The sequence below is a fragment of the Ochotona curzoniae genome, unplaced genomic scaffold (assembly GCF_017591425.1).
Source record: "Ochotona curzoniae isolate NIBS_2020 unplaced genomic scaffold, NIBS_Ocur_1.0 contig_832, whole genome shotgun sequence".
Lineage (NCBI taxonomy): Eukaryota > Metazoa > Chordata > Mammalia > Lagomorpha > Ochotonidae > Ochotona > Ochotona curzoniae.
Genome location: NW_024466580.1, coordinates 138719 through 155815, shown reverse-complemented (window position 1 = coordinate 155815; position 17097 = coordinate 138719). Strand labels below are relative to the sequence as shown.

Sequence of the window (17097 nt, the reverse complement as noted above, 5' to 3'; positions counted from 1 at the left end):
TTCTTCCTCTATAAATCAGTTCTTCTAATTTGTATAAATGGTATCATACAATATTTGATCTTATATGTTTAGTTTCTTTTATTTCATATAATGCATTTTTAAAAGATTTATTTATTTTAATTGCAAAGTCAGATATACAGAGAGGAGGAGGAGACAGAGAGGAAGATCTTCCTTGTGATGACTCACTCCCCAAGTGACTGCAATGACTGGTGCTATGCTGATCCAAAGTCAGGAGCCAGGAGCTCTTCCAGATCTCCCACGTGGGTGCAGGGTACCAAGGCTTTGGGCTGTCCTCGACTGCTTTCCCAGGCCACAAGCAGGGAGCTGAATGGGAGGCTGGGCTGCCGGGATTAGAACTGGTGCCCATGTGGGATCCCGGTGCATTCAAAGCGAGGACTTCAGCCTCTAGGCCACACCGCTGGGCCCCATATAATGATTTGAAGAGATTCATGCACACAGCAGCATAAAGCTGAATTTCATTCCTTTCAAAATATGAATAGTGATGTAGTATGTTTATATCCTACTTTTTGTGTATTGTTCATCCAGTTCTAGACATTTGAGTTGTTTCTGTCCTTTGCTATGAATAAAGTTGCTGTGAACATTGATTTGCAAATATCTATTCAAGTTTATGTTTCAGTGCTTTTATACAGACATACACATGCACATGGGACTTCCGAACCGAGTTGTAACTTGATATTTGATTATTGAAGAACCTACTTGAAGTGAAATTTCTTGTTGTTCTGATTTGCATTTCCTTAATAGCTAGTGCTGCTGTATGTCTTCTCATATGCCTGTTGATTATTTGTACCTTTTCTTTTGTAGAAGTGGATGTTCAATTTCTTTGACGATTTTTCAATTCTTTGTTTTTTGCTGTCATCGAGGCATAGGGATTCTTCATACATTATGATATTAATTTCTTAACAGATATGGAATTTGCAAATATTTCCTACAATTCTGTGAGCTGTTTTTTTTTCCTCTGTTGATAGCTTTTCTGATGCAAAGTTTTTAAGCCATGATGAAATGAAGTTTATCTACTTTTCTTTGCTAATACTCTTGATGTCATATTGAAGGAAATATTGCCAATTCCAGTATTATGAGGATTTCTCACAATGTTTTCTTCTAAGAGCTTTACAGTTTCAGTGATTATGTTGAAATATTTGATGCATTTTAAGTTGTATTTTTTATATAGTATTCTGTAAGGGTCCAATTTCATTCTATTGCCTGGGGGATTTCCCTGCATCACTCAGTTAAAATCATTATGTACTGTCCTTTAAGATTTTATTCATTTGAAAGGTGGAGAGAACAAATCAGCATGAGTGATTGAATTATCACCCATCTTTTGATTCATTTGTTAAATGCCTACAACAGGGCCCGGCGCGGTGGCGCAAGTGGTTAAGGTCCTCGCCTTGCACGCCCGGGATCCCATATGGCCGCCGGTTCTATCCCGGTTAGCCCCGTTTCCCTTCCAGCTCCCTGCCTGTGGCCCGGGAAAGCGGTCGAGGACTGCCCAAAGCTTTAGGACCCTGCACCCGTGTGGGAGACCTGGAAGAGGCTCCTGGCTTCGGATCGGCATAGCATTGGCCGTTGTGCTCACTTGGGGAGTGAATCATCGGACGGAAGATCTTCCTCTCTGTCTCTCCTCTCTGTATATCCGCCTTTCCAATAAAACAAATAATAAAAATAAATCCTGAAAAAAAATGCCTACAACAACGGGGGCTGGCCCAGGCTGAAGCCAGAAGCTAGGTGTGCATCCTGGTCCTCCATGTGGGTGGTAGGGTTCCAACGACTTGGGCCGGGATCTGCTGCCTCCCGAGGTAAGCATCAGCAGGAAGATGGCATTGGAAGTGGATCCAGTTAACAATTCTTTGAAAGGCTGATTACAGGCAGGCAACATCTCAGGAGGTGAGTGTGCAAGAATAGGCTGGCACTGTGTGTGTATGCATGTCATGTCTGTGCACATGCAGATGTATTATATGTATATAGAGATGTATATATGTGTGTGTATGTATGTTGTATATATATACATATGGCTTATATGCATATGAATATATATGCATATACAGACATGCATATATATACACACACATTCTGTTTGTGGGCTTTCAAAAACATCTTCCATTTTTCTTCTCATTATGAATGATGTTTTGCTTACCATAGGTGTGTATATTTGTATGCCCCCTTAATACTTCTTCTTTTGGTAATCTCACTATTTATTTCCTTTCTATGTTGATTTATTTGTGATTGATTTCTACTCCAGCTTTCAATTATATTTTCCTGTTTCTTTGTGTGCTGGGAATTATGAACCCTCTAACTTAGTTATTTAGTTATCTATATTCTAGAGGCAGAGGGAGAGAGAGACAGGCATAGAGCAGGAGACAGCCTTTTTATATCATCTAGTTTACTTCCTATGTGCCCATAATGGCCAGGCTTGTGCCAAGTGCACAGGAACCAGAAACTCAGTCCAGGTTTTCCACATAGGTGTCAAGGACCCGATGACCGTGCTTCTCAGGTTTTGCATTGTCAGGAAGCTAGAATCGAGCTCTGGAGCCAGGCATGGATGCTACAAGCTCCAAAATGGGTATGGGTGTCTTAAATGCTAGACCAAAAGTTCACCCTGGTTACTGGATTTCATCTTAATTGATGTAAGTAGTATTGTTTTGTTCTGTCGTATAAACTTTAGAGTTCTTTTTAGCCTCTGTTAAAGGATGTGTTTATTTGAAAGGCAGAGTTACAGAGGGAGAGATAGAGATGAAAAAAGAGACATCTTTCATCAGATGGTTCATTCCTCAGATGACTGCAACAGCTAGCATTTGGCCAGGCTGAAGAGCCAGGAGCTTCTTCTCAATCTCCCAAGTGGACTGCCAGGGTGAATTCTGTCCATATTTCATTGTTATACCAGATGCATTGAGAGGGAGCTGGGCTCAAAGTGTAGCACCTGGAACTCTAGCCAGTGCCTGTATGGAATGCTGGCATTGCAGGCAATGGCTTGACTCACTACTCCACAATGCCGGTCTCTGATGACTGTGTAGATAAAATTTCTTATATTTTCATGAACATCTAATGAAAGAAAATTAGAATATTACATATACACTGATCTTACCTTAAGCTCAGCAGCATAGCAAAATATGGACTGCTTTGATCTTTGCTTAGCACTGGAGTGGGGGGGAAATTGTTGGGATCAAGTCTAGTACACAGTTAGAAGCCTGGTTGTTGAAAATATTCAGTCTCTTTCATGGTAGAAATCATTTCCATGGCTTATTAAACCTGGAGGGACTCTAGGGTCCACAAAGGTCGGGGTGAGGGTCTCACAATCTTTTTTTTGTCCCTCTGCAGACATGTACCCTGGAATCTCCACGAGCCAATTAGGGGACAGTATTATTTCACCAAGAACCTGGATTTGGAGTATGTATTAATTTGACTGATTTGAAAGACAAGGGTTTGATTATGGGGATCAGATGAAGTAGTTGGGGGTGCCTTTCTTTCCTTGTTAAAAAAAAGATTTATTTATTTATTTGTTTGAAAGTTGGATTTACAGGGAGAAGAGAGAGACAGAAAGATCTTCCATCTGTTGGTTCACTCCCCCAAGTGGCCACAATGGCTGGATTTGAGCTGACCTGAAACCAGGAGCCAGGAGTTTCTTCTGGGTCTCCCATATGGGTGCAGGGTCCCAAGGTTTGGGCCATGATTTATTACTTTCCCAGGCCTCAAGCATGGAGCTGGAAGGGAAGTGGGGCCACTGTGATACCAACTGGCACTCACATGGGATCCCAGTGCATGCAAGCCAAGGATTTTAGACACTAGGCTCCCATGCTAGGCACAGTGTCTTACTTTCTGCCTTGAGAATCATCAGAATGCTCAGATAATTTTGTAGAAATCCTCTTGAACAGTGAGTCTGTAATCTACATGGTGCATGGGCCTTAATGTTTATTTTGCATTAAAACTCACCATGTAATTTGGGAATAATGCATCCAGAATTCTACAGTGCAAGAGAACAGGTGAAAAACCTGTTCTCTCAGTTACAGTAGATTTCTGGACTAGGGCTTATAGCATTTATAATATGTGACAAAGTTTGGAGTAGATGTTTATTCAGGCATCTGTGTGTCTTGGAACTTGGAAAGTTCATGGAAAATTCATGTTATGAAAAACTATGCATTTCAAACATTTCCCAAAATGAACCTATGGGTTTTTCTAAAGATTTTATGTGTGTGTGTGTAAAAGGAAGGGAGGGGGCAAAGAATGTGTTCCATCCTGTAGTCCTTATCTAAATGCCTACAAATGCTGGAATGGGTCAGGCCAAAGTCAGGAGCCTAGAACTTGATGATGCTTTGCAGGGGCTAAAGTACTGCTGCTGCCTCTCATGGTGCACCTGAGCAGGAAGTTGGGTTGGAAGTGATGTGGAAACTCCAAGCCAGACACTCTGATGTGAGATGAAGGCATCTGCACTGCATCGGATGCTTGCTTGTAAACTTGTGGTATCATTCCATTTCCTGTGAACCTCTTGAAGTGCGCTCATATGTATTTACCCTCTGCTGTGTTCACATGCTATCGTTGATGCCGGAAATGGATAGATGTACAACAGAGTGTGTGCAGAGAGGGAGGCAGTACCAACATACAAACGTGGGAACAAAGCACAGAAGACAACGGTAAATTTACAGCTGAGATAAATTTCAGGGATGAACCTGATTCAGCTAGAAGGGGCTGAACGGTGTTTCAAGTGGAGTGCTAAGGCAGACAAGGTGAGATAGTGGGATAAGCCAGCTAAGATGGTGCTAATTTCCATCACAGTTAAGCATCAATTTTTCAGCTACAAAGATTTGCTTTCATTCAAGTAGCACAAAGGTAGGGACTGCATTAATTTTCCTTTTTTAAAAGATGTATGTATTTATTTGAGAAGTAACAGATAGGGGAGAAGAGGCAGGGATATATTTTTTCTGTGGAGTCACTCCGTAAATGGCTGCCATACTGGGGATAAGCTGATGTCAGAAGCCAGGAGCTTCTTCCAGCTTTCCCCCAGGGGTAGCAGTATTCCAGGTACCCCAACTCTGAAACAGAATTGGAAACAGGTACCCCTGGAAAGGATATCTGTCCTTCAAGACATAACAGAAATGCTCCAGGATCATTCTGTTTTGTATGTCTTCATGTTCAATGCATAAATTACAAACCACCATGCATGTGCATAGCAAGCCAGCTTGCAGCAGAAAGGGCCTGAGGAATCTTTGGGTGTTGGGACACATTGTATCTGTTCCAATTTCATTGCTCGTGTTCAATCATGTGACTCCATCCAAAGGAGTGGGAAGCTGAGAGAGTTGAACTTTATATCCCAGGAAAATGGGAAATGTATTTAATAATTAACTGTGTTACACTTGGAATTTTCTGGGGACTGTAAATAATGCCAGCTGTATTGTCTAATAAAATAGAAGATAAATGCTGGAGAGATAGCTGAAATCCAGATCATGGCCTCCGTTACTACACTGTGGAATCTGAGGACACTGGGGAATACTGAATGAGTTTTACTTTGCATTTAGAAAACCCTGTTCAACAATATTTCTTTTTTTAAGACTTATTTTATTTTTATTGCAAAGTCAAATATACAGAGAGGAGGAGAGACAGAGAGGGAGATCTTCCATCCATTGATTCACTCCCCAAGTGGCCACAATGGCCAAACGGAGCCAATCTGAAGCTAGCATCCTGGAGCCTCATCTGGGTGTCCCACACAGGTACAGGGTCCCAAGGCTTTAGACCATCCTCAACTGCTTTCCCAGTCCATAAGTCCATAAGCAGGGAGGCTGCATGGGAAGTGGGTCCACTGGGATTAGGACCAGCAGTCATATGGGATCCTGGTGCATGCAAGGCAAGGGCTTTAGCCACTAGGCTACCATGCTGGGCCCAAGTTCAGCAATATTTCTAAGGGACAGTATAACAGTGTAGTTGGGATTTCATTTTTGGAGACTCTCTGGTTGTATTAAAAATTAAGTTCTTTTCAAAAATGATTTATTTAATTGAAAGACATAATGAGATGTAGAGAGGGAAAGAGAGAGAGAGAGAGAGAGAGATTGATTTCATTGACCAGCTTTCTCCCAATTCCCTCCAGTAGCTGAGACTGGACTGACCTGAAACCAGGGTCCTGGGATTTCATCTGGGTCACCTAAGTGGGTGGTAGGGGTCCAAATAGTTGAGCCATTATCTGCTGCCTTCTAAGACTCATTGGCAGAAAGCTGGATTGGGAACAGGAATTGAAGCTCTAACCCATACTCTTAGATGGGATGCAAGCTTGTCCTGCATCACAGCACCAAGCCCACATATTAGTTCTTAAGTTTAATAAAGAATGTGACCACAGCAGTACTTTAATCCCCCAAAACTTCAATTTTAAAAATTACCACACAAACACACAAAGAAGATATCAAAATCTATTGTAAACTTGGTACAGATGTTTGCCCTAGCACCTAAGATGGCTCCATCCCGATGTCAGAGTGACTGGGTTCAATTCCCAGCTTTGGCTCCTGATCCCAGCTTCCCAACAACACAGATCCCAGGAGGCAACAGGTGATTTTCTGCTGCTTGAATCCCTGCCACCCTGTGAGGTACTTCTATTGAGCTTCTGGCTTCCCAGTCTGAATTGGCCTAGCCATGACTGTTGTGAGCTTTGGGAAGTGAACTAGTGGAAGGGAGCTTGTTTTTTCTTTCCTTGCCTTAGTTCTCTGCTTTTCAACCAAGCAAAACAACCTCAGTAGGTCATTTGCAGTATTAGTTTGTTTGCTGCTGTTGATATGATTGACAGAGACTGAAGGGATGTTGGAATCAGTTAAGGGTAAAGGAAGGAAATCTGTCGGATAAATTTTCCAGTAACTCAGATGAGAAGTTCTACATTCTTGATCCAGTGTGGTAGCATAGGAGCATCAGAAGCCTGGACGTGTTGGGGAGGAGGAATAAACATGACTGGATGCTTGCCTGGCAGTAGGAGAAGACTAAGGCTGTTCTGTAAGTTTCTGCTACAGAGAGTATCTGGCAAGATGCTGCCATCACAGAAGTGGGAAACACAGGGGAGTGAAATTGGGTGGAAAGACTGGAGCTTGCATCAGGATTTCTGGATTTCCACTCTGAAGTTCTATTCGTCCGTGCTTTGACGGAGCCAATGTTTTACTATCAGGCCCCTGTACCCATGGGATTATGTTTGTGAAAGGAGTTTTGTGGGTCAGATTGGAAGATGTGCCCATTTCAAGCACAGAGGAGCCAGGGGAGAGAAATAGCAGTGATTTCAGCTCTCAGCTTCTGATGTGGTCTCATAATCTTGCGTTCATTTCCTAGGTCTTTTATATCCATGGCCTCACAGCTTGATATCTGGGTCATTCTTTGTCCAGGTCCCTATATTGGTAGTGACTTAGACCTTGGAGGCTTGCCCAGGTAAGTTGTATTCTGAGCTTTCTTGGTCATAATTGCATATGGGACACAGCATGTTCAAATGGAATTTAGAGCAAGGCATTTTGCGTTTTGTTTTTGTTGTACATTTTAAAAATTGAAAGTCAGAAGTTACATGGAGTGAGGGACAGAGGGAAGAAGGTAGGGATGGAGGGAAGGAGGAAAGGTGAAGGGAGAGAGGGAAGAAGATAAGGAGGGAGGAGAGGGGAGAGAGGCAGGAAGTATGGAGGGAGGAAGGGAGGAAAGGTGGCAGGAGAGAGCTCTTTGCGACAGGAAAAGCGCAGGGAGCAGAATCTCCATCTATGTGGGTGGTATGGACTATCTCTGGCTACTTTCCAGCAGTGGTTTTACTGGCTGCACCTGAAACACTGACCACTCTTTATCTGGATTTTGCCTGCAGTAATTTCCCCCTATCTCATAACAATAGAAAATGAGCTTTAAAATATTGGGGATTATGTTGTATTTGGATATTGTTAAAGTTAACCTCATCTCTCCAGTGCAAATGGGATAGATCTCCTATTTATTCTTTACGTAAAAACTGATACAGTTTAAATAGCGTTTTTGTAAATTCAATTTTTTTTTGTAGTGACAGTACAAGCAGCAAGCAATAGCCTGAATTCTCTCCTTTTAAAGAGGGTTTTTCCCCCTTTCAGAGTATCTTTTTCAATCGTGGCTAGATACATGACGTGTAAACTTTGTCATGTTCGCCATTTACAAATGCGTGGTTCTGTGTCCCTGGCTCGATTCTAAATGTAAAGCCATGAATACTTGGTGTCATCACCTTTCCACCACCCAGAAACTTTCCATTCTTCCTTCACACCTTGGCAACTGTAGTTTAACCTTTTGTCTCTGCAGATTCTGGGTGTTTCCTATAAGGGACGTCCTTCAATATGTGACATTTTACGTCTGTCATCTTAGACATAGCACAATATTCTCAAGGTTCTCCTACATTGTAGTATATACCAGTACACCATTTTAAAATTTTATTTATTTATTTATTTATTTATTTATTTATTTATTTATTTATATTTTTAAAAATAATCTTACCTACCTAGTTGATTAGGGTACAAAGGGCCAAGGGTACAGGAAAGTGGGTAAGACCATTGTTTCTACACTAATGTCATCATGTTTTCCCCCTGTATCTGGGGTCAGGGCAGGAACAAAGAGAGAAGACCCACCCAGCCTCTCACCCATCCCAGGTCCCCGATGTGAGGCACGCTCCGAGAGTCGTGCTCAAGCAGTTTTGATAGTTCAACAGTTCTGAATTGCTGCCATTCTTGCCGTTCCAAGCATGATGAAATCGATTCAGAATCCACTGGCTGACACAGTCTCTTCATGGTTGGGGTTCTGAGATCAGCAGTTCAGTTGGAGGGATCTCCAAAGAAACTTCATCTGAGGTGATCCCAGACCTGTTTCTTGTGTGTGCTTGCCAGTACAGGGTCTGGCACAGTCCGTCGCCCCAATCAGCTTATGCACATGCTGGTTGTTGCAATTGCTGGGTCAGTTCTGTTTCTAGCCCTGTCTTCCACACAAACAGAAGGGTGTTGTAGTCCAGCCTAATCCTGCCCACTTCATATTCTGCCCTCATGCAAACCAGTTGGGAGTTGCAGCCTAGTTGGGGTGACTCCCCATAACCCCCACCAGGCCTGCCCCTTACCCTGTTTCCCATGCATGCCAGGATGCCAGTATACCATTTCATAAAAAGATATTTATTTGTGTGAAAGTCAGTGTTAATAGAGACAGACAGAGAGAGAGAAAGAGAGAGAGAGAGAGAGAGAGAGAGAGAGAGAGAGAGAGAGAGAGATCTTTCTTCCAGTGGTTCACTTCCCTAATGGCAGCAGGGGCAAGAGCTGGGTCAGGCTGAATGCAGGAGTCAGGAGCCAGGAGCCAGGAGTCAGGAGCCAGGAGCCAGGAGGCAGGAGCCAGGAGCCAGGAGCCAGGAGTTTCTGCTGGGTCTCAAGACCCAGATGGATGGCAAAACTCCAAGCATTTGGGTCATTTTCTGCTTCTCTTAGGCCACTGGTAGGGAGCTGGCTCAGAAGTATAGCAGCTAGCACATGAACTGATGCCCACAAAGGATACTTGTGTCACATGGGGCAGTTTGTTTACTTTGCCACAGCACCAGTTCAATCACCATTCCTTTTTAATGGCATAATAGCATTGCATCAAAGAGTGCTTTTTAAATAAATTTATTATTATAGTTTTCAAATTTATCAATTTTTATCACTTTACCACATTTCAGTTCATATTTAGATACTACATGCACAAATATTTCATTTTTTTTCTTGAAAATAAGGCTATCACTGTAACAGAATGAGGGATTTGTGACAATGATCATAATATGGCAAAGAGGGGGCACATTGTCAAGTGCATGGTGTAATTTAGTCACTGTTAATAGGTATAAACAAAAGTTAAACTTCTAAATAGCTATGACATTTTTATTCTGCAGTTGAGGTTAGCAAACTTACTTTGTGCAATGCTGAAAGACTATATGGTCCAGATGCTGTTTTTGTTGCAACTATTCAATCCTGCTTTGGTAGCACAAGACCACACAGGACAACAAGCAAGCATATGGACATGGCTGTATGCTAATGTAACTTTATTTACAGAAGCAACTTGCAGGTCTGACTGGGCCAGGTGGCTGTATTTGATGAAATCTGTTCTAAATCAATGTGAAATGACTCTTCACTTTCATTTCCAGACAGGTTCTTACTTGACCATGTTTTTTTTTTTTTTTTAAGATTTACTTTACTTTTGTTTGAAAGGTGGAGTTACAGAGAGAAGAAAGAGAGAGAAAGAGAGAGAGAGAGAGAGAGAGTATCTTTTATCTACTAGTTCACTCTCCAGATGGCCATAATGGTTAGAGATGAGGCCTTCAGAAGCCAGAAGCCAGAACCCAGAAACTTCTTCTAGGTCTCTCATGCAGGTGCAGGGCCTAAGGCTTGGAACCATCTTCCACTGCTTTCCCAGGCCATAAGCAGGGAGCTGGACCATAAGTGGAATAAGCAGATCCCAAACTGGTACAGATTCCAAACTGGGATGCTAGCACTGTAGGTGGAAGCTCAGCCTACTGTGGAATGATCCCGAAGCTACCTCAGGGTTACGTATTTGGAACTGGCACAGACTGCTGCTTCTTAAGGCTGAGGTAAACTCTCATAGTGTGTTTTCCAAACAGGTCATGTGAGTTTAGGCTGTTCGAGCTGTCTGGCCTGATATGCTGGAATGTTTCTTATTGTCTCTCATCTCAAGCCTTGTTTTCAATCCTAGTTGGTTGCTCAGGGATGCAAAAATGAAGCTGAGAACAACTTACCGGGGCTTCATTAAAGCGATGAATCTCTATTTTGATCAGCTGATTCCCAAGATAGCAAAACTCCAGGTAACGTACAGTTCCCACCCCCGTTTTTATGATTACAAGAAGTGAATAGCAGAATGGACTTCCTGGATAGAATGAGCACACTTTCTGTATACTCAAAAGCAGGAATTCAAATTCTTCATTTATAAAGAAGCTGATTTTAATTGATCAGGCTTTACAAGATAAACTATATGTCATTCTTCACAAGTTATAGCTCCTACAAATGTCATTAGGTCATTGGTTAATGCAGAAGTTGCAAGACCATGGTGTCGTATGTATATTGTTAGGGTATAAAGTGTGTCACTACACTTTAGAAGTATGTCACTTAAAAAACTTCATAAAAATATGCACATTAACCTTTCCACAACATTAACATGTATTGTATCCAATTAAAATCAAATCATATTATTTTAACCCACCAAAATCCAAATATAATTTTTCATAGAAGAAAGAAAAGTTGCTCAGCTGATTTCTAAGTTTTAAATTTTTAATTTATGTGAGGTGAAACAAATGTCATTTATGCAGAGCTAAGAGTGTGGTGATGCTTTCACCCTCCGCCCCCCCACTTGTGTTCCCACCATCCGCCTTTCTTCCTTCTTTTTTTTTTTTTTTTAATCTTTTGTTACAAACTTTTTTGAAATATCCTAAAGGTTTATAAGATGGTTGGAAAAGATAAAAGCAACTTTGTATAGAATTTTGGTGGTTCAATTTACAGTTCCTTAAAAACAAGATTTATTTATTTTTATTGGAAAGTCAACTTTACAGAGAAAAGAGAAAGATCTTCCATCTGCTGATTTACTCCCTAAATGGCCCCAATGGCCTGAGATGAGCTGCTCTGAAGCCAGGAGCCTGCTACCATGTGTGTGCAGGGTCTCAAGGCTTTGGGCCATCTTCTACTGCTCTCCCAGGCCATAAAAGGGACTGGATGGGAACTGGAGCAGCTGAGACACAAACAGGTGCCCATATGGGATTTTGGCACTTGCAAGGGAGAGAAATAGTCAAGTGAGCCATTGTGCTGGGCCTGGTTCACCTTAGGATTTTTTGACTTTCTGATGATGTGAAAGAGATTGGCATGCACTGGGCGGGCAGCCTACATTGAGTTTTGGGTGGGCATGGATATGTTCAGTCTTCTTTCAGACTGGTAGGTAGGAGTGGTGTGCTGGCAGGCAGGCCTGTGGTCATGAGGGGAGACACCAGCACCCTGCACTGCATCATGGTGCTGACCTTCATGTGCAGCAGGTTAGGAAGTGTAACTACAGTTTCCACTGCTGATATTTTCAGTTTAGAGTGGGCCTATCAGCATATAACCCCATCATAAAGAGCATTTGTACTAGGTTTAAAGTGAGCAGAGGTGGCTAAGGAGGTTACATCCTTTAGGAATCAAGTTTTGCACTGGGCATTTCACATTTCCCTGGCATATTTTATCATTACAGTAAGGATTTGAAGGCAATGTGGTAGCCTGAATAAAAGTACTACATTTAACTGGGAGAAGGACTCATGTGTATGAACTGAATAGGAACATTTAGTTTATACCATTATCTGTGTCCTGGAGTTAAACTCAGCACAGCCGTTAAGACACCCAAGCGGCTAGAGAAAATCCCTTGGTGTGCTGTTTGGGATATTGGAGACAGGCTCCTCCACAGAGATCAGTGCTATGTTCTCTGATACAGCAGCCATAGGGACATGTGGCTATTTTCATTAACATTAATCAAAATGAAACATTCAGTTCCTCAGTCACACTTGCCACCTTTCAAGAGCTCAATAGTCACAGAGTTTGATTTAACTGAGAACCATGCAGAGTAACAATGTGAAGAGGTAGGAGGGCCGGAGAAATGGATGGAAATGGACCAGAGGGGCAGGCTCCAGTCTGGAAGAAAACTTAGAGAAGCAATGAAGGGGCCAGTGCAATGGTTCAACTGGTCGACCCACTCCTTTCAAGCACCAGTATGTCCTAGCTGCTCCGTTTCCTATCCAGCTCCCTGCCTGTGACCTGGGAAAGCAGTGGATGATGGCCCAATGTTTGGATTGGAGAGGTGGATTTTAGGAATGGTGTTTTGGTGACACTCCAAGCATCTGTAAACTCAGAAAGTCCAGAATTTTCCTTGCCAGTAGTCTCACTGTCAAACTCTCATCTCCTCATCCTCAGTATTTCCAGAGAGGGCCCATCATTGCTGTGCAGGTTGAGAATGAATACGGTTCATACAATCTGGATAGAAAATACATGTCATATGTTAAAAAGGTAAGTGCTTCCTTTTCACTTGATCTTAACCAAAAGGCAGAGAAGCTATAAGTGCTCCTTTCCCCCCTCATTTGCATACTTTTCTCCCTTTGTTAGTTTGTGGAACAAATACTTCTTGCCTATCTGTAGCTTGCTTCACCATTATTCATGGGATAGGAAGGTGAAAGATTCAGTTCAATTTTTCCAAGCATTTATAGTCTGAGCAAAGGCTTGGAAACAGTGCACAGTGCTAATGGAAGATGGGGATGTTAACATTTCTTTCCCATTTCTGGATATCACAGATTGGTTTTGGTTGTCCTTTGCAAAATATGTAATTTTTATATCATTTTACTTTCAACTTTTTTGTGTGTAATTTAAAATGTTTCAAAAAGATCTATTTGTTTGGAAAACAGAATTATAGGGAGAGAAAGATAGACACAGGGGAAATCTGATTATTCATTTCGGAAAAGGCTTTCAACAGCTGAGCCAGCCTGGAGTCGGAGAGCTGCAGCTGCATCTGGGTCTCACACAGAGATGGTAGGGGCCTAAGTACTTGGGCCGACTTCTACTGTGCACTCAGGGATGTTAGCAGGGGGCTGGGCTGAGTGTGGAGCAACCAAGGAACTCGTGCTCCTGTGGTATGGCGGTATCACAGGCAATGGCTTAACCCACTGTGCCTTTGTATCCAATTTTAGGCTCCATATGTCATAGATATAATATATGTGCATGTAGTATAATATAGTGCATAGTTAATATATGCTTTTATTAATTCATTGTGAAAACTTTTGTGTTTTTGTTGAATTATTGGTTTCAATATATAATGCAGTTGCTGGTACATTTGCATTTATATCTGTCATTTTGTCATTTTTGTCTTGCCTGTTCTGTGGCTTCTTTTTTCATCTTTCTTGTGTTCTTTTGGATGACATAAGTATTTTTAAATATTCCATTTTTCCCTGTACTACTATTTCTTTGTATAATTTTAACCATTATTTTAGTGTTTGCCATATAGATAACAGCTTCCATATTTCAATCATTAACATCTAGGTTAACAGCTTTGCCAATTTCAAGAAGGATCAAGCAACTTTGAATAATACATCTTAGATATTACTGTTTATTTTGTTACATAGATGTATACGCATGTTATTATTTTCATATTGAGTTTGTAGTCACTTAGGTTTAAAATTTATTTTTTGTTGCTCTTTTCTTCCCTTCCATCTCTACTTTCATCTCTCCATTTCCTTTGCCTTTTGACTATTCTTTGTTGCAAGTATGCTGGTAAAAAATTACATTACCTCTTGTTGTTTGAAACTATACCTAGCTCATCCTCAATTGTGAAAGATATTTTTGTTGCCCGTAAAGTTGTAGTTTGGAAGTTACTTTCTTTGTGGCTTCTTCTCTTGTCCATTTTTAAAAATAAGAAGTCAGTTATCAGGATAATTATTGTTTCTTCCAAGAAAAAGAATTCTTCTGGCTGATTTGAACTTTAAAAAAGTTTTTTTTTTTTTTTAGTAATCTCTTACAGAGATTTGTTTAGATGCAATTTTCTTTTTATTTACCCAACTTGCATCATTTGATCTTTTCAATTTGTGGCTAGACTACATTTTGGTAAATTCTTTTTTTTTTAAATTTTTTTATTATTATTTTTTTTTATTGGAAAGGCGGATGTACAGAGAGGAGAGACAGAGAGGACGATCTTCCATCCGATGATTCACTCCCCAAGTGAGCACAATGGGTCGATGCTATGCCGATCCGAAGCCAGGAGCCTCTTCCGGGTCTCCCACGTGGGTGCAGGTTCCCAAAGCTTTGGGCTGTCCTTGACTGCTTTCCCAGGCCACAGGCAGGGAGCTGGAAGGGAAGTGGGGCTGCCGGAATTAGAACCGGCGCCCATATGGGATCCCGGGCATGCAAGGCGACGACCTTAACCACTTGCGCCATCGCGTCGGGGCCATTTTGGTAAATTCTTAACTTTGGTGACTTCAGTTGTCTCTCTTCTCTGGCATTTCTGCTACATAAATGTTAAATCATTTCATCATATTCCACCTATCTATGATGTTGTCTTCTGGATACTTTCTTCTAAACATTCTTCTAATTCAGTAATTCCTAATTTCAGATATTTAGTTTTAGATTTTTTTTTCTTCTTTTCTATAGTTTCCATTTTTGCAATTTTTCCAATTTGCCTTAATTCTTTGAACATACTAATTATAGTTATCGCAAAATCCTTGTCCAATTGGCCTAATATTTGATCTCCTGTGGATCTCTTTCTGTTCTCATGGTCCTGGCGATGTATTATGTTACACGCCTCATCATGGTTCTACTCAGCACTAGACATTACTCACAAGAACACTGGGATCCTTGGAGGCTCTTGGGATCATTCCATGGATTAATTTTCACTTCTGGCAGGCATTTGCAATAATGTGCAGCTGAGCTTCAATCCCTGTGAGAGTTAGTTTAATGATTACTTACCCTCATTCCGAAGGAAAAAAAGAGAGAGGCAGAGTTTGTTCCCTGTTCCACTTCCTAAATGGCCACAAAGCCAAAGACCATTCTAAGCTGGAGCTGGAGCCCACAGCTCTATCTGGGCCTCCTACATGACAAGGGCCCCAAGTATTAAGCCATCTGTAGATGCTTCTTCATGCACATCAGCAGGGAGCCAAACTTGAAGCAAGATGAGACAGGATTCTAATTATCAGTGCAATTCTGGATGTTGGCATTGGAAACAGTGGCTTTAATGGCACAACGCCTCTTCTGTGGTTTGAAATGGTAATTGTCACTTTGCCCTTGCTTAGTCTGTGACTGGGTGAAGGAAATTGCTTTTGTGCTGGTTCCCTAATATAAGTAATTAAAAGGAGACTTAAAAATTCTTCTCCATCTCCAGCTTAATTGCTGTTGTTTTTTTCTTGGGAGGAGCAATCCTGTGGTATCAAGAATACCTTATTCACCTGATTGAATGTCTCCCTAGGCCCTGGTGACAAGAGGGATCAAAGTGATGCTCATGACTGCAGATGATGGGGCAGACCTGAAAAACGGACACTTGAAGAATGGTATGGTCTGCTCTCTCTTCAGTTCTGAAGCAGCGCAGGGATTTCTGGGATGCTGTTGCTGCCTCCTCCTCCTTTTCTTCTTCCTCTTCTTCCTCTCCCATCTTCTCCTCCTCCATTGTCTTTGTCTTCTCCTTTCTCCTCCTCTTTCTTCTTCTCCTCCTCTAGCTCCTCCTCTTTCTTTCTTTCTTTCTTTCTTCCTTTCTTCCTTTCTTCCTTTTCTTTCTTTCTCTTTCTTTCTTTCTTTCTTTCTTTCTTTCTTTCTTTCTTTCTTTCTTTCTTTCTTTCTTTCTTTCTTTCTTTCTTTCTTTCTTTCTTTCTTTCTTTCTTTCTTTCTTTCTTTCTTTCTTTCTTTCTTTCTTCTTCCTTCCTTCCTTCCTTCTTCCTTCCTTCCTTCCTTCCTTCCTTCCTTCCTTCCTTCCTTCCTTCCTTTCTTTCTTTCTTTCTTTCTTTCTTTCTTTCTTTCTTTCTTTCTTTCTTTCTTTCTTTCTTTCTTTCTTTCTTTCTTTCTTTCTTTCTTTCTTTCTTTCTTTCTTTCTTTCTTTCTTTCTTTCTTTCTTTCTTTCTTTCTTTCTTTCTTTCTTTCTTTCTTTCTTTCTTTCTTTCTTTCTTTCTTTCTTTCTTTCTTTCTTTCTTTCTTTCTTTCTTTCTTTCTTTCTTTCTTTCTTTCTTTCTTTCTTTCTTTCTTTCTTTCTTTCTTTCTTTCTTTCTTTCTTTCTTTCTTTCTTTCTTTCTTTCTTTCTTTCTTTCTTCCCAAATGGCTCCACCATTATCTTCAGGGCAACAGGGTGTAGACTTGTGGTTAAAGATGAGCTGAAGAGCCAGTCTCTGCCAGGACAGATCACCTACTTCACCCCTTCAACCCTTCAGTGTCCTATGGTGAGGTGAAGCCTGTCAGAGGTAGGGTCAAAGGCATTCATGTCATTGCCAAATGGCCTTGATTGAACAGCAGAACCCAGATTACCTGGACCCTGCCTCAGGAGCTCCTAGGATTAGGAAGACAGGAAATAAAAGCAGCAGGAAAAAATGGAATGTGACTCCAAGGAGAAAAACCTGAATTGGAACATGGGAGA

At 41.3% G+C, this 17097-nt stretch overlaps 1 protein-coding gene across 1 annotated transcript in view; it reads left to right on the top strand.

The window, feature by feature from the left end:
* The window catches only part of LOC121164561 (beta-galactosidase-1-like protein 2), a 69954-nt gene that overhangs the window by 26318 nt on the left and 26539 nt on the right, over window positions 1–17097 (top strand). The window contains exons 4-8 of the mRNA XM_040992715.1: window positions 3334–3402; window positions 7306–7401; window positions 10684–10792; window positions 12915–13007; window positions 15946–16027. Coding sequence (XP_040848649.1) covers window positions 3334–3402; window positions 7306–7401; window positions 10684–10792; window positions 12915–13007; window positions 15946–16027 — 449 coding nt within the window. The remainder of the gene's footprint in view (window positions 1–3333; window positions 3403–7305; window positions 7402–10683; window positions 10793–12914; window positions 13008–15945; window positions 16028–17097) is intronic.